Here is a 17,741-nt window from a genome sequence, read left to right on the forward strand (position 1 = left end):
GTTTACAGAAATTTTTAGTTTGAAAAACTCATTCAGACACAGTTGAATTGCCCATTAAAGCTAAAAATGTGTAATAAATTAATTTGCTTTACTACTTTAATCTCTTGGATCATTTCCAGAGTAGCTGCAAATGTCAATTTTGCTCACATCACTGAATCTGCTAAAATATATAGCAACATAACATACAATGTACATATGCACACACACAGACATATTTTTCAAGCACACATACACATTTTTGCATGAATTGAAACAACAAAAGGACGAATGGGGTTCAAACAAGTAGAAAAAGATGGGCAATTGCTATGGTTTGCTTTGTGGAAGGAAGGAAGCTTCAGGTACATTTAGAGAGAATGATTCAAGTCAGCACACTTAAAAGACACTGGAAAAGCTGTGCAGGTAGGAAGGTTGGTGGAGGTCAGAAGTCAAGAGATAATCATGATGCTGTACCTAAGACCATCAGAGCTTGTAAACCTATTAAAAGAATATTCGACAAGATGATTGAGGATTGAATGCTCCCATAAACATGATAAATAACAATAAAAATAACAAAACATAAATAATCAGGGGTCTCAGAACACATTCTTCTTAGTAAAAACTTACTACTAACCTAAATCTTAGCAAGGAGAAAAGAGTGGGGTGTTTTATTTGTCTTGAATACTTTAAGGTAGCTCACTACTTAGTGGCATTTCCCAGCATATATTTAAGTTATGGTCTGAAAATACAAAACAATTACATTATGTATCAGTTTGTTTTTCAAGGGCCAGCTAAAGCTTCCAGAAACACTTAGAATGGTATCGTTACCGTCTTCTAAGAGCAAAGAAATGTATTTTCCCACCCTTATCACAGATGGAGTTTGTCATTGACACCAGAGTTTATCCTGACCTGGATAATGATAAAAGGATAACAACAGCTTTCCCCTTTCACTGTGTGCATCCACCCTCCAGCTGTTAGGGTTTGGGGTGGCACAGACAAAGGGAAAGCCAGTTTCCCTTCTCACAGTTCTAACTAAAGGGAGAAATGGGTGGAGTTGGCATCGAGGGAAAACATAGATCCAAACAGCTGCATAGATCCAAATAGCTCCATATTTTGATCCAAATTATGGAGAGCCACAGAACGGATGGGGGCTGAATGAGGACAGCCTAACTTAGAATGCAGTTGCCAGTTCTCAGCCCCAAAGCTGCAGAAAAAAAAATCTGAGGTCCCTTTTTGCCTTTTGTTTTGGAAAACCAAATCTACTTAAGGAAACTATTGTCCAACTGAAAAACTAAAAATATCAAGTTTCCCTGTTCATTCTATAGCCTTGCCTTCTGTGTTCTTCACATGTAATGTTTGTTTTCATCTTCAGGTCGTGATGAAACACATCTGTGTTCTGTTGATTTAAGAATTTAGACAACATAAAAGATCATTCCTCGGAAATAAGAACTTTTTATTTGGTTAAAAGTAACACAGGGACATTCGAAGACAAAATAGTTACAACTCTCTCTTGAGAAGAACAAATGCTACGTGTTGAAGAAACTCTATCAGACAGAAGAAAGCCACGGTGCACAGTCATAAACAAACCCTCTTCAAAGATATCCAAACATCAATGACCTCTAGCCCATGGCCCATTAATTAGTGTGATTTGTAGTTTTTGTTTTGTTCTTGATCTGTAATATCAGTGTGCTCTGCCTAGCATCACACAGCTGAAAACCATTCAACCCTATATATCAACACAAGCTAAATTCAGTTAGGAAAATCTTAGCCGAGGTGCAGCTGTCTGACTCCAGGGTCAATCCAACCCTCAAACAGCCATCCTGTTCGGTGCACAGGGAAGAACCACACATTGATTCCAGACACTCAGAGAACAACTTGCAATTCTATAGGCAACGTGTGAAGAACTGTGATTGGTACTGTGGACACATTTTTTTTCAAGATAAACTACATTGGTGTCTATACAACTATTAGTAAAGATATTTTTATTACAAAAATCAGTTTAATTTTAAATTAAGAATAATTGTAAGGCACGTGTCTTGCACAATTGATGTTAGACAGTTCTTGCCTCTAAGTAAAGTGTTTCAGGAGATTTATAGCACAGCCAATGAAACAGCTTCTTATTTCTGAAGATATTTCCTAAACCTTATGCAAACAAAAGGAGGAAAATGGAAAGAACATTAACTATTTCTGAAAAAAAAGTTTTCCCTATGGAAATAGTTTTTCATGTCTGTGTAAATTCAGTATTTAATCAAAACAGCATGTATGTAAAAATGAAATGCCATAAAAATAAATATTAGAACAATCCATTTTTATCAAACACTTTTGCAAAGGTAAAATTTTTTGCACACTGTAAATTTGAATACAATTAATATTACATGAAGTAGATCAAAATGATGAAGGTGATGAAAAGCAAAAGGAACTACTTCCAACCCAGGAATTCCAGATGTGTCCACTGAAGTTTTAACTGTATGATCCATTTCAATTACATGTTTGGGTGCATTTTTTAGCTGAGTAAGCAGGTCTCACTCCATGATAAACACAGCATATTTTGTAAGTTAAACTATGAACATATAAAAATTATTTTGACATTAGCCTCAAGGGGGAGCTTACAGTTCATCTTGTAGATCCTTTGAGATTTCAAGCCATTCCAAGCTAATGATGCCATTCCTTACACTGACCGGGAATTACAAAACTATCTTTGTTTTCTGGAGCAAAGTCAGTTATTAGACTTCCATGCCACTTTCCTTTCTCGTGCTCTTGGAAATCCACAGTGTAGACTGGTTCGGGCTAGTTTTTGTTCTTCCTTTACTGAAAAACATAAAAACAAATAAATTCAGTTCCTGAATCATATCAGGCTGGCTGTGTCTTCATCCAAAAAGAGATGCTCAGACAGTTGTTATGAGTTCTTCTTTCTCATCGGCATATTTGCTATTCCTACAAAAAAAATGTCTAGATTATCCCACTGTGTGAAGATGACAAACAATTCCAAACACACTGGCATCTGTTGACTCACCGTAGAGTTTAAACACCCAAGCGTCACAATGCCTGACAGAGTACTAAGACTTTAATTTTCCCACAATGAACCTTGTTTTCTTTGGCCAAGGTTTCTAAATCTTGCTTTATGGGTACTCTAATAAAATGGCTGTTACAATTAGTGTCAATCATCCAAATGCCTGCTGTGACCCTAAATATCAGGAATGTTTGTCCCCCTCCTACCATTTGCTTTGCCAGGCTGTACTTAGGCCATTTGGGTCCAGAAAGCTTCATTGTGTCTCTTTCTCAAATCAGCCTAAGTCCAAAGCAGACACACACATGTTTGGTGACTTAGGAGCTTGTGAGCTCTTCTTCCAAGACATGGTTGATGCGGAACTTCTGTTCTCATGGTAGCCTGTGCCTGGAATTCTGGTGGTTTCTCCTACAATGCTCACTAGTCAGGCCCTTGCAGAGGTGTCTGTTTCTAAGATTCCCCAAGTCATCCTGTACCAGATTCCACGTCAAGATCTGCATTTCTTTGCTCTAGTTTCCTGAGGATGGCCTCTCACCTGGTCTGGCCACATTCCCTGTGTTTAGTATTTACTTCTACCCCTAGGTACCCACACTTCCTTCCGCCTCTAATGGCTTTTGCCACCCTCACAGCCCTCACAGACACACCCCTGCACTGTGCCATCATCCTGCAGATTTGCAAAACTCCTTAAAGAAAAAGAACTAATTCTAAAACCACAGCATTACAGTGAAAAATAGTTTGTTCATATCAACTTCAGTGCTGTTGTGATTAATGAAAATGCAAATTATATGTTGTATGGATAGTTCTTCAAATAAATCAGGTCAACATAACTTAATTCTACCAAATATAGCTAGCATGAAGGGAAAATAAGCCAGGCAGAGCTTATGAAGAGCAGAGTGCTATTAATGGTAAGGAAAGAAGTTATCAATGTTGCTTTAATCATAATTAGTGTCATTTAAAAGTTCTACTAGTTAAGGGAAGAAAAGTTATTCTGAAAATGATATGGAATGAGAGAAACCACCATGTGTACCAGATTGGAATTTAAACTTTCTGCAAGGCACTCAGATGATAATGGAGTGGAGTCTTTGATGAAGTTTCTCCTTGCTTTCCTGGAAGAAAGGAAAAGGGGAGGATCTAAGAACAGTGAACAAAGGACTTCAGGTCATCCCGGCAACTGAAAGTGCTCAATTTTGGTTTATTTTTTCACTCCGAAATTTTCAAACAAGTGAAGACAGCCACAGATCTTTTGAATGAATACAACCACTTTTTGGAGACAAGCAAAACAATCCTTAGAGAAGATGCTGTTGCTCAATACACTAACACATTTTACTAGGCAAGTGATAACGTTTGAAGCATATGTTTAATGTTTACTAACCAGTTTGCTACTTAAGTGGACATTTTAACAGTCTGTCTGGGCTAAGAGGGAAGTAACATTCCTCCTACACCATTGTTTTCCCAATGAGAAATCTAACATGATTTCATTTATAGTCTTCTGAATTAGGGCAAGAAATGACACTTTTTATACTGTATTTATTATATACAAAATACTAGAAAATAAATTTTATAATGTTTCACAAGTTTATCAATGAAAATCAAGAGGGTCACAACATATATTAATTTTCCAGACTTCATTTAACAGCCCTGATTTTTAGCTCAAATAATTTTTGTATTTTCAATCATGTTAATGTTTTGTTTTATTTGATTTTTTTGGTCTTATATTTTTTATTGGCTTGATTTGGTTCATGGGAAGTGTTTGCTTGTTTGTTTAGCTATGTTCTTGTTATGTAGCCCCAGCTGGACTCAAATTTGTAGTCCTTCTGTCCCCCAGCCTCCTGAGTTTTGGGACAATAGGCATATTATGCCTAGATTAGATCACTTATTAATACACGTTAATCATCTATATTCTTTCAAGTTGCTACTTTTCAGGCTCTTTGGATTTATTTAAGGAAAAGAAGATGATGAAACTAAAAGGGAAAAATTATTTCAGGTCCTGATATCATACAATCAATCTTTTGATCAATTATTTGACCATAAAACAAATAGGTCATTTTTTTCAGCATATATGTCTTTATTTAAATGTATCTCCTGGTGTTTTCATTGATACTTATTTATACTTAATTTATTGAAATTTAATTGGCAGATCGTACCACACAAAAAAGTTTACTTCACTGGCTCAAGGTAATAATAAGCATGAATAAGTGTTTGACAAGTTCCTAGAAGTCTTGCTCTTCAGATATATTACTTTATTTCAAAATATCTGCCAGACAGTACATAGGCGGGAAGGGGGGGGAGAGAGAGGGAGAGAGAGAGGAATGAGGAATGTTTGGAAAAGAATGAAGTTTTTTGAGATAAGGTCTCATGATGTAGCTCAGACTGTCCTGGAACTCACTAACTCATGCTGGCCGTGCACTCCTGGTAACACTGCTCATTCTCATTCTCTCAGGGGCACCATACTCAGCTCACTGTCTTCACAAATGCACTTAATTTCCTGGTTTTAAAATGCCTTAAAACAGAAGCTTTTTATTTGAATCCTGAAACTATACTACATATCTACCCATAAAACCAAGTCTTATGTATAACTTGTTGTTCAGATTGATTTAACATCAATCTTATTTTAATTTAACAACCCAGAGAGCATATGTATAGTGTATCTCGTATGAGCTTACAAGCACTCACACTTAAGATCCATCACATATGCTAACTGTGCACCACAATGCAACTGTAGATGACCCTACTGAGCCACCGTTTTCCTGAATGAAAAACAGAAGCAGTAAAGCAAGCAGTTCATAGGACTTATGAACTGTGAAGGAGACACTGGATTTCTCATATAATCTGAGTACATTCTATAACTCTCCATGTGCTGGACTTTTACTGACAGGTAAGAACATTAAAATTCTTTAATATAAGTTAAAGATATAATAACATTTTCAAAAAATGTCTCAAAATATACTGCAGGGTTTTTTACCTTAATTATCTTGACAAAAATATGGTTTTTACCTTTTATGCAACATCTGGAAACAGCAGGTTCCGAAAGCAACAAGGATCAGTAAAAGCAGAGGAATTGTTGGTATGATAACATAAATTAGATTGGGAATTATGCCTGCAAAAATAAAACAGTTTTAGTGTTCAATGATAGCTCATGAAGGAGCTCAAAAGCAGCTATGAACAAATTTCTGTAATGAATAAGGTAAAATAGAGTTGTTACCAAAAAGTAAACTCCAAGTAGAAGAGCTTATGAAAAATGCATAGACACTTTGAAAAAACTTATAAATAAAACTTTAATGCCCTGGTTGACATGCTCAATTAAATATGCATGCTTTTAAAGTTCTAATACATTTTCAATTCAGACACGGACTAATTTTCATAACATGTTAATAATCTTAGCTGTCTTGTTTTATTAATTCTTCTGCATCATTGCAAAAGTGAAGACTTTATATTGGGGAATAATAATTACTATAATCATTGCTGACTTAGTAGATAATGAATTATCTTAGCCAATAAGCTAGTTGTCTTGAGAAAATGTAAGAATCTGGCCTTAAGTAAAAATAAGCACATACTAGGTGGTGATGCCGTCATAACCCAGAGACATAAGACTCTGTAGACAATAGCATGATTTAATTAAATTTTGAAAATAGGTCATCTTTTAACTCTGTTCTCTCACTCTCAGTGATGGCAGATGTTCTTAGTAGATTCTAAGGAAAATCACCAACACTCAAGACCTACAAATCATGAAATGACTTTTTTAGCCACACTATTAATAAAAGGAAAATGTCTGTAGTTTAATTATTTTCTGGCAACTTTAATTGTGTTTAGATATTATGGATGATGTTAAAATCAGATACATGAAACAGAAAAAGCCCAAAATCTTAAGAGCATTTCTGTATAATGAAAACAAACTGAGTTCCATTTGGCTTGCAAACTAAAAGTTAGTTAACAATATCACAAATCTTAAAGATTCTGATAAAAGCTGGCCACAATTTATTCACCTCATTGTTTATTCTTCTCTTTCCTCAGCGGTATATTTTATGAGATTTAGGGATAGATTATTCAGAAGGTTGCTGCTGTCTAATATATTTTTTATTGTTTTTATTTTTAAAAGAAAACAAACTTCTTTAATTTTACATACCAATCCCAGTTCCCATGCTCCCCCTTCTCCCCTTCCCTCAACCTAGCCCCCCACTTCAGCCCCCATCCGCTCCTCAGAAAGGTCAAGGCACATTACTTTGGGGAAGGTCCAAAGCCCTCCCTACTATATCATTTTTAATGATTTTTATTCTAATAAAACCCACACTTCACTCTCCACTCCAAATTCTCACAAATCACTCTACTTACTTCTTTCTTACTTCATGTCGTGTGTGTGTGTGTGTGTGTGTGTGTGTGTGTGTGTGTGTGTAGGGATACAAAGAGGATCAAAATGCAGAGAATAGTGATTGTGGAGTGCCCAGTCTTCCTTCTGAGCCTCTGTATGAGTTACTAATTTTGAAACATTTGGACCTTTGGATCAATATTCACAAAAGAAACATGATACATTTTTTGTCCATCTGTATTTAGTTCATGTCAAAAAAGTAGTTTTAAGGAATATTGAGGAGTTTCTAGCTAACATGGATCTTGCACTGGGAATTGCATTTTTCTACTCTGTCTTTTGGGGTGACAGCAAGATAGAGGGCCCACTAAGTGAACCCCCTTCCAACATGTCCTACTGTGATATCATGGTGATAGTCTGAAATTGATCAGATAGAGGTGTTTACACCAGGGAAGGCTACATAAACTATAATGAGGCTTATGTTATACCTCCTCTCTACTGCCAGACAAGCCCTGAACATTCAGTAGCAAATTGCGATTCCAGGTCTCTATGCATATATGCTAGTATACATGGTACACACTACACTATATTGGGAAATGCTTTGTAGATACAGGTGTTAATGTCGATCACTTAGATACTTCCACCTGAAATGGAATTTTTTAAAGGTTATTCTATTTAAAATGTATCATTGCATAATTATTTCTAATGTAGGTCGAAAATAAATGTCTATGCGCCCATAACTAATGCACCACATCCTTGAACCACATGAAAGGTTTCCATGGGGGTCAACATGAAGTGCTAGTTCAAAGCCCAGTTCTTTAGATGAGAGGGACAGAAGGGACTCACCTGCTTCAGTAACAACCACATTCTCATGCTTGTCTTCAGGTTGATTAGTAAGATTCGGCTTTTCAACAGGGTCTGTTGGCTGAATCTCTGTAAATAATTAACATAGAAATAATTAATAATAATTGAACTAGGAAAATGCAAATGTCAACATAAATGTTATTAAATGGTTTTTAAAAAGTTGATTTGGATTTCTAAATAATTCACAGTCAAATATACACTCTGAGTTTAAATGTACATAGAATTAACCAACAATATTTAATTATGTCTGTATATAACAGCCTATTTGATATATAACCCCAAGCTTCATTTAGCAACCAAAACTGGTAGAGTGCTGAAGGCAGCCTGCTACAATCAGTAATGACTAAGGGACCCAAAGTTACAATGGTAAACAGTAATTTGTAAACCTAAGTGGTAAAACATAAAACATGATTCAAAAGAAAACAAAGGTAAACTTTTTATGGAATAACCTTTAGAGTGCAATAATAATTAACAGAGAGCTGCATCGTTGCTTGTGGAATAGCTGATTCAAGCAGCGTCTGAAAACTATGTCTGTGCTACCCAAATAATGACATTCTGAGATGTAAATTCCAATAGGGATACTCCTTTTATTAATATTAAGTCAAGATTTGCAGGCTGTTTCTTTTCTAGCTTTATGTGATTAGATTTTTCAGTTCCCAAATGGGTGAGAAACTCTTGAGACTTCTTATCATGTTCTGGTACTATCAGTGAATATACTTTCCCCCTAAGAAACCAGTTGTTACATTAACAGGTTAGCCAAAGTAATTGTATTAGTTAGGCATGAATAGGTTACAAATCTTCTAGCTACCCCACCACGCACCTGAATGTGCTGCAGGGAAGCACAATCTCATTGATAAGCAAGCCTACTGTGGCTTTGAAGCCTCCTTCCACTTGTATCCAACTACAAGGCTCCATCCCACACCCCCAAACCTGAACCAGGATAACCCTTATTTAGTGCCACACACTCAAACTCCTGGCACACAGGTTAGGCCACCTGCTGTGGTGCCCTGGGGGCTGGGAGAGCTCCAACCCTCTTATCTGGAAAGTTGTGAGAGCAAGGAATTTCCTTTGTTTATCCTGAGCCAAAGTGATCCTCTCTCTTGTTTTGGTCCCTGACCTATATACCATAACTCCTCTAATATTGCAGAAGTAAGTGGAAATGAAGGAGCTTTTTCTTCAGCACTCCTGTATCACTCTGAATGGAGTTCTTCTTAGGGAACTGGAGACGAATGAGGATTTCCTTCTTCAGGAGCCCCATCATGGCATAAGACAGTCTCTTTCTTAATGGAGTTCTTTGGTGGTAGGGAATTAAACTGCGCTTTCCCTCTGTAAGTCTATGCCATATTTTATTTCTAAGTCTGGCGGTTCATTATGATTCTGAAGTTATCCTGGGCTATATTTTGAGTTTCCAACTAGAATAAGTCATAGAGTAAACTTCTGCCTCAAAAACAAACAAACAAGCAACAAAAAAAACCAAATGCAAATGTTTTAATTGCTCAAAAATTAGACACTTTACTCTTGTCATTGCATGCATATAAAAAAAGCTACATAGAGCATTTTCTGTAGTCTTTGGAACATGAAAGTGTTTTAAAGAATTCTCACTGTTCACAATATCCTACAATCTGGATTCACTGGTAGTTTAACCACCCGTCATCAAACAATTTTAAATTTCATAAATTTTAAATTTAACTGATACTTTAAAATCTTCCTAATATGTAGCTATTTGTCTAAAGAATTTCATTAGTATATGAATGCAAGTGGTTGACTGATATTTTGAACCAATTATCAAGATATGATATTAGCAACAAACTACATTTAAAATATTTCTAACAAACTTTAATTAAAGTTTGTTTGTTTGATTGTTAATTAAATAAAAACTTAATAACGTAATCATAGATATGCTATTTTATCTTTAAAAAGCTCTTAAGGCAATGTTAATTTTTGAGTTAATCTGTTTTGTGTGTAGCTAAAAGCTTGAATGTCATAGTGTGTATGTGGAGGCCAGTAGACAGCTTAAGGGAGTAGGTTTTCTCCTTCTACCATATAAATCTCTAAGATTGAACTCAGTTTTCAGACTTGGAAACAAATGTCTTTCTCTGCTGGATCATGCCATTAGCCCCAAAAGGCAAGTGTCATAGAAAACTAACACTTAGAAGTGTTGCTATAAAAATGGGTACCAGTGGACCAAAAGACTATTTGTGTGTTTCAATAGAGAAGGACAACATAAAATTGAATGATCTCATTTAATAACCAGGGTAAATTTTTAACATTTTCAACATCATTGATCATGCTATTAGATAGTATATGGGAGTATACATACATATTAAAGTAAATAATACATTCCAAAGTGATCATGGGTATAATACATAAATACATACATACATATCACATTGCACTCATCCCTCTAACCCTCTAGTTAATAAATGCCAAGAGTTGCAGCAAGTGTAAAACATCACAGAACTTTAACTGTATTTCTCTAAGACACAATCAGAAAGAGTGGAATTGAACAACAGACTTAGCTTTGCAAGAGCTTCCAGGAGTGTAATGACAGATTTAGCAACCAAGGGCAAAGAATAAACTCGCCAGGGATATAAAAAGTTGGCTAATATACTCAAGAGTAGAATAAACATAAGAGAAGGGTAAGTCTAATCCAATAATCCCCTGTGCTTCATGGCTTTATGAAAAAAGAAACTGTGTAATTTCAAAAGAGTACTGGAACATGAGTACTTGGATGTAATTGCCTTCTGTGGGAATATATTATGAGGTCACGCTGACAGTCCTTCAAAAAAGTTAAAATGACCCTTTCAAACATTGTGAAGAAAAATCGAAAAATAAGTGTGTCAAGGCTTAAGTATCTACCTTGAGTGTCTAAGATGATCAAATATATAAATTTACACATCTTTGATTAGTCCTTCTTGTAGTTTAAATCCCAATTCAACTGAGGTGTCTCATTAAAGTAACTCAATTTCACTACATTCAGTGGGAAGCCACACTAATGTGACTTAGGTCAAACTAATTTTCCCAGCGGCTGCGTATGTCAAGCAACAGAATATTTCAAAAGAAAACTAACGGAAGTGTCATTTTTCAAAAGATGCAAATCAAATGAAGAATGTGTAATGTGGCCTTACTCTTTTAAACTATTGAGAAGGGACTTACACTCAGCTAAAGAACCAAATGGAAAACATTATGCTATAACATGTTGAAATAATATGCCTGGAGAAAGCTGTTTGCTCCCCTAAACTCGGCAGGAATGAACCAAGGAGCCGTCGCTCACAAGTGTGCAAGCCTATAGGCACTTTGGTAGCCTATAACTACTTTCCACACAGTCTCATAAGCTTCTAAGATATTTTCACACAGACATTTGCAAAACATGATTACAATAACACAGTGTGGTTCTTGTATAAATTATTTTCTCTTGCATACGCCTCTCCCCAAAAATGTATCTACCCATTCCCTTCCATGAAACACACTGGCAGGCTTACTCTCCTACAAACAATGTGCTTCAGTACATTAACAGAGCAAGCTGTGAGTTGATGCCTGTTTCTCCGGAATCTAGAAAATGGCTGGAAACCTTAAACACGGGGCCTTCTATGGCAAACATGCACAGAATTGGTTACAGCTACAGAGGCCTCTTACCAGGTTCGTACTTGCAGATGTAATTGTGCTTCATGTTGCACCTGTCGTCATTCCACTGGTAAAGGTAGGGACCTCCGAGACCAGGATTGGCCGTTGGCTGATGGTACATGACAACACACTTTTCGCTTCCACATGAAGGTTCATCAGTGTACCAGTTCCTACAAATATAGAACCAAAGGGACACTTAGCAACATGTGCTCTGAGTGTTCCAGGTATCAGGGCTTTTCTTTTGCCCTTCCGACTCCTCTAGGGCATCAATAGACACTTCAGGGTCCAGTCACAGCTTACCTGAATTGGGAGCTGCTTCCATCAGACCACTGATAGAGATCTGGGCAGGCACCAGAATTTTGGCCATCTCCACTTCTCAAAAGTCCGATCCAGAAGTCACCATCTGAAATCCCAGTTCCAGGTTTCGTCAGGTTCTGCAACATGCTCTCTATTAACTTCTGTTCAGCCTCGTTCTCAAGACTGAGGAGGACACCTCCTTCACTTTCACAAGCCAGGCGTGCTTCCTGGAAGCTCACTCGGCTAGACAGTTCATGGAAGTAGGCCATTTTGTAGCAGGGATGTTTCACATCAGCGAAACACACCTTTTGACCTAAAACAAACAAACAAACAAACAAACAAGATATAGATAAACAGGTCTTGAGGTCTTTATTTATAAGTTTGATATTAATTATAATAAAAGAACAATTCATAATAAACAACACTATCAAGAATTCTTTTCTCCAAGGTATGTCTATGAGTGTAATAGTGGCATGATAGTTACGGGAGCAAACAACTACCCTCTGATTAGACTTAAGTTCTGCCTCTCCAAGAGGATAAGCATACCTGCTATTGCAAATCTGGTCAAGAACTGGAGAGCTCACAAGCCACAGGATGAACAACACGTTTTCAAAGTTTCCCTCTAAATTCGTATCTTTCTACCCATAGATAAGTGCAACTCTCAAACTGCACCAGGAAAGTTTCTTTGTGTAGTGCATGGTGGTTAGCACAGAAACTCACAACAGAATGTAAAGAATGAGTGACAAGAGAGCACTCAGTCAGAAATAAGATATCTATATCAGACCCTCCTCCCCAAGGCTTAGGTACCATCATGGAAAGGGTGTAGGAAGAATGTGAGAGCCAAATTTAAGGAGGACCAGACCAAAGGCATGTGTTAGAGACAGGGCAGAATCACTATACTCAGGAATTCACAGGTGAGGTGCCTGCACAAGGTCTGCCCAAGATCAAGTCATTCAGCATTTTAGCACAGTGGGGAGAATCTCGTGAAGCTCTAAATCTGAGAAACTATGGACAATTGAGTTTCTTGGAGAAGGAGAGTCAGTTTTCTTTAATGGTGATGCTTCTAGCTTCTCAAATATGTTTGAGTAGATAGTCCCACTCACTCCAAGAAGTAGATGGAGAGTACATATTAGAATTAATAATTTACTGATTTAAAAGAGAAGAGGATCTGAAGTTGGGAAAGAGTAGGATGGAGAGGAGTTAAGGAATTTGGCTAAATATGATTTAAAATGTATGATATTCTCAAAGAATTAACAAAAATATTTTATGAGTGCTTTCTCATTCAATAATATTGTAAAGTTTGCTTTTGTAGTCTATTACTTTTAGTTATAAAAGTGATGGAACTTGGGAGATGCTGAAGGTTAGATTGCTTGCTGTTCAAGCATGAGGACCTGAGTTTTGACTCCCAACACCCACACAAAATGTTTGACATCCTCTTACAGTGTCTTTTTAATTTTGTAGTCTATATGAAAGGTTGTCAGTTGTAGAAGGGGGAATCATGCTTAAATACTTTGATAAGTACAGAATTTACAGTGTGTACTCTTAATTACAGGCCATCATGCTGAGCAACTATGTTACAACAAGAGTACAACATTCCCCCAACTCCTGAAACTCAGTTTGTGATCCAGAATGACTCTCAAGGCTAGAGCAAACAGAAGGTGGCCAAAGACCATTAACCTCACAATAGATTTTTTTAAGTGATAAGCATCTTGACAAAAGCTGAAAACATAGTTATTCCAGAAATGCAAACCAGTCTGCTAACAGGGATCTGAACTTAGGAGCTGCATACTGAAAAAAGTACAAACAACTTAATAGATAGTCTAAACCGAATTTAACAAAAATTAACATATCAGTAGAAATTGCCATGGGATATTAGCTAAAGAGGCTTTCGTAGGGCAAATAATCTGAAATAATCATTGTCAGGAAGCAGTGGAAATCCCAATGCATAGTTTAAATATAAATCACATATAAATTTGAAAATTTACTCTTGTTTATTATTAGGTTTTGTGATGTTTTCGTTGTTTAAAATAGTTGTTCCTTGTAAGATTCCAATGATTATCACAAGCCTATGTTTTATTATTGTCTTTAAGAAGCAAGTTCGCATCCTATTTTCATCTGGTACATCCTCTACATATTTCTAAGTTTCCAAATGTATCTTAGTTACATTCCCTTGAGGTTTCAAGATTCCAGTTTTCACCCCCTAAGACATTTAGCTCTGTATTTCACTTAAGCATTTTTATTTAACACTCTTTTTATTTTTTAAGATTACTTTGGAAGATCTTAGTGGAAAGAAAAACAGAATAACAGGATGTTTTTGGTGAGTAGCTTGTATTTATATGTAACAAAACCAGGGCACCTTAAGAGACTGCCTGGGTATAATTTATATGTTAAAATACACTACTTATAATCTTTGACATATTAAAAGGTAAGCTGATCTCTAGTTTATACATGGTGAAGGTATACAATATGATTGAAATTTATTCATTTCTAAAAGTAAGATAGCACTTACAATAAAATGCATAGAATGCTCTCAATATAATGTAGAAATTCCTAATCCTATTATGTTACATTGCAAAAAAACATAAGTAATGATGCCTAAATAAAGAATTGCATTTCAAGTAATTCACAACTAATGCTACATGGGCCTAGGAAAAATCGCCAACCTTGGCACTCTATACCAGGCAATCTTTCCCTTTAGATGAAGTGAGTAGTCCACGATTTCAATAAATGAACAGAGATGATGATGGCTGCAGAAAAGAGAGCATCTGAGGGGCTGAAGACAGAAGCCTTTTATCAGCTGGAACAGATCTGTTAACCCCAAAGGACATTCGGTGAGTATCCGCTGAGTCTTCATGTTTGAACTCAAGAGCTACTACCAGGTCAGGGAGAGCAAAGCAGTTTCCAAGAAATTATAAGCACACTGCACAATTATTATGGCTCGCATAGAATCAGTTCCTGCTGACAGGGTGAATACCTTTATATATAAGTCTGCTTTACTACTGCTTTCTACCTTATTGTGCACATTTGGCCCAAGCAGCAGCAAAATGAGCAGAAGCTGGAGCTACCGAACTTGTTGTTGCACTTCAGCTGATCCCATTTGGCTGTGCTCTCACTGGAACTTGAACAGCTGGGAAACAAATGGTGCCCTGCTTCCCAGACAAGTTCTGCTAATACAGATCTTCTGATGTGACTTTTTCAACTCCCAGAAAAGCCAGTCTCCCTAGAAAACAGTTATGATGACCTCCCTCTTCACTCTGGTTGATTGCACAAAAAGTTTCCATGACTTTTACTTTTAAACATCATACTTTAATAAAATCTTTCAGAAATATTTTATGGGAGGGCAATTTTTCTGTAAGTCATACAGTGGTTTCTGCTACACTAAAGTTACATGCATACTGGCTAACTATAAAGAAGTCTCAATTCAGAATCTCAAGTTGAAAATTACGTAGTTTTTGGATTATCTACAAAGACTTTCCACTCCCAATTCTAGAAACATTGATAAAGGAGAAGCTCAACATAGCTTTGCTTACATACCTTTATAAAAATATTCCAGATGTACACCTGGAACTAAATAATCTCCAAATCTAAGAAGTATTTACATTTTCTCAAGTAAATTTGCATAGAATTATAGAAAGAAATATTCACCCCTCTCAGATTTATCAGGGACCCACACTGAGTCACAAAAAAAAGATATGAACTTTTATTTACCGAGGATTTTTAGTAATAGCTATTAAACATTGCTATCATTATCACAACTAATATTCTGCTGTTATTTCCATAAATAAGGGTTTTAGTTTTTCATTGTTATGAAAAATCATAAATGTTGGCAAAGCTTGAAACTGGTTTTGGCGATGATCCAAAACCAAGAGTAAACTCATGAAGTTATGACAATTTGTGTCTCCTTCTTGAGTAGAATTAATAAGTTGGTTTTTCTTTACTCAAATTATTTATTGAAGAATGCTCTAGAATTGTGAGGCTGTCAAACTTTTCATTATACCTCTTAATATAATAAATTGTAACCAACATTAAATAATTATTACATATAGATCATGCTGTTCAATAAAACATAGAAGAAATAAATTTCTTTTTTTCAGTTATGACCCACCCTTAATTTAAGAAAATGAAAATATACAAAAGGACAATATGATAAATCTCAACCAGATCAGCTGAACTTAAGATTCATTACTAGAATCAAAAAAAATATATCTTTACCATAATTCTTTCCTATCCCCCACAAAACACACTAAAACATGTTATGGTGTTGAAACATATAAATTGCATGATCTCTGAGAATGAAGCCAATTATCTTTTTTTTTTTCAGTGAATCATCTCGGGTTTATTCCAAAGTGGAAGAATTATATAAGATTAAGAATCCTGGGGACAATCCCTAATTTGCATTAAGTGGTACTGTGCTATCATAAGGCTTTGTATGTAGCAGCAGGGTCCTATAGCAGAGTTCCTAGTACAAGTCTTAGTCAGCATATGTGCAGCAGGGGAGGCTTCTAGCAAGGCTCTATACCAAGAGTCACGCTAAAGATAAATCAGGCATCTAGGCTTTGCGACAGCTTTCTGATAAGATAGTCCTCCAGGCCCAGAGATATTCTCCAGATATCAGCAGGTAAAGAGCAGAAAATCTCATTGTGGAGAGTCCAGGAGTCCCATGCCTTCAAGCTTTGAATAAAAAGCTGAGAGACCATGATAGGCTGCGATCTTTGATCAGTCAGCAAGGCCTCTCAACAATTATAGTCCATGGAAGACTGAAGCCAATTATCTTGAACTAAGTGAAAGAGTGTCATTTATTCCAAGTGTTCTATTTGCAATTCTCAAGAGTATACCAGTTTCTTAAGAATATTTATTTGAAGTTAAGACAGACTTATTAAAATTAACTTATTTATGCAAGATGAGTTTTATGGTTCACTTAATTGCAGAGTGTTCTACAGCTGACATCCATTCTCTGACAAGAAGAAAATCAAATCTGCAGCCATGGGTCACTTCGGTGATGATGGTGGCAGCAGTCTTTCATCTTTATCCTGGCAAGAAACACCACTGGCTTTCTGAGAAGGAAGTGACCTCATAGTCTACATCCTGATATTTGAAACAGATGTAAAGATTATGAGTGGAAAACCATTCATAATAAAGGTTTGTAATAATATGGCTTGAGAGTTTAAACAGCCAATCAGAAAGACGTACCTTGGGTCCAGCAGAACTATAGGTAATTGGAATAAAAAAATAAAACTTTCATGATCATTTTGTTTCTTTAAAAACTGACATAAGCTGTATGTTTCATAGAACTAATGATAATAATAGTCTGATATTGATTAATAATTTGAAATATGAGACCTCATTTCCTGTAGAATTCACACCATCAGAGGACGTGGGGAAATTGAATCTGCTGACATATAACTAAGGGGATTTTTCTTATCAGGTATTCAACTAGAAAAGTTGCCTTTGCCTCTACAAAACTTAACTCAAGACACAAGGCTTACCAAGCTGCCCTTCTCCTACCCCTGCCATATACACAAGGTACTAATTACATCAATACCTTTCAACTCTCTAAGCCAATGTATGATGTATATTTCCTTTCCCCATATTTAAAACAAAAAAGAGGGTCATAGACAGAGTTTAAAACTTTGTCCAAGCTCTTTTCCATCTTCCTCTCAGAGAGGCAGCTTC

At 36.2% G+C, this 17,741-nt stretch overlaps 1 protein-coding gene across 1 annotated transcript in view; it reads right to left on the reverse strand.

The window, feature by feature from the left end:
- Nucleotides 1-1,412: 1,412 nt before the first annotated feature.
- Chodl (chondrolectin) overlaps nucleotides 1,413-17,741 on the reverse strand; it is a 20,963-nt gene continuing 4,634 nt past the window's right edge. The window contains exons 2-6 of the mRNA XM_005360543.2: nucleotides 12,072-12,381; nucleotides 11,784-11,941; nucleotides 8,130-8,216; nucleotides 5,978-6,080; nucleotides 1,413-2,784 (exon numbers count right to left, since the gene is read on the reverse strand). Coding sequence (XP_005360600.1) covers nucleotides 2,700-2,784; nucleotides 5,978-6,080; nucleotides 8,130-8,216; nucleotides 11,784-11,941; nucleotides 12,072-12,381 — 743 coding nt within the window. The 3' untranslated portion in view covers nucleotides 1,413-2,699. The remainder of the gene's footprint in view (nucleotides 2,785-5,977; nucleotides 6,081-8,129; nucleotides 8,217-11,783; nucleotides 11,942-12,071; nucleotides 12,382-17,741) is intronic.

Source organism: Microtus ochrogaster, linkage group LG3 (genome assembly GCF_000317375.1).
Source record: "Microtus ochrogaster isolate Prairie Vole_2 linkage group LG3, MicOch1.0, whole genome shotgun sequence".
In the NCBI taxonomy this organism is placed as follows: domain Eukaryota; kingdom Metazoa; phylum Chordata; class Mammalia; order Rodentia; family Cricetidae; genus Microtus; species Microtus ochrogaster.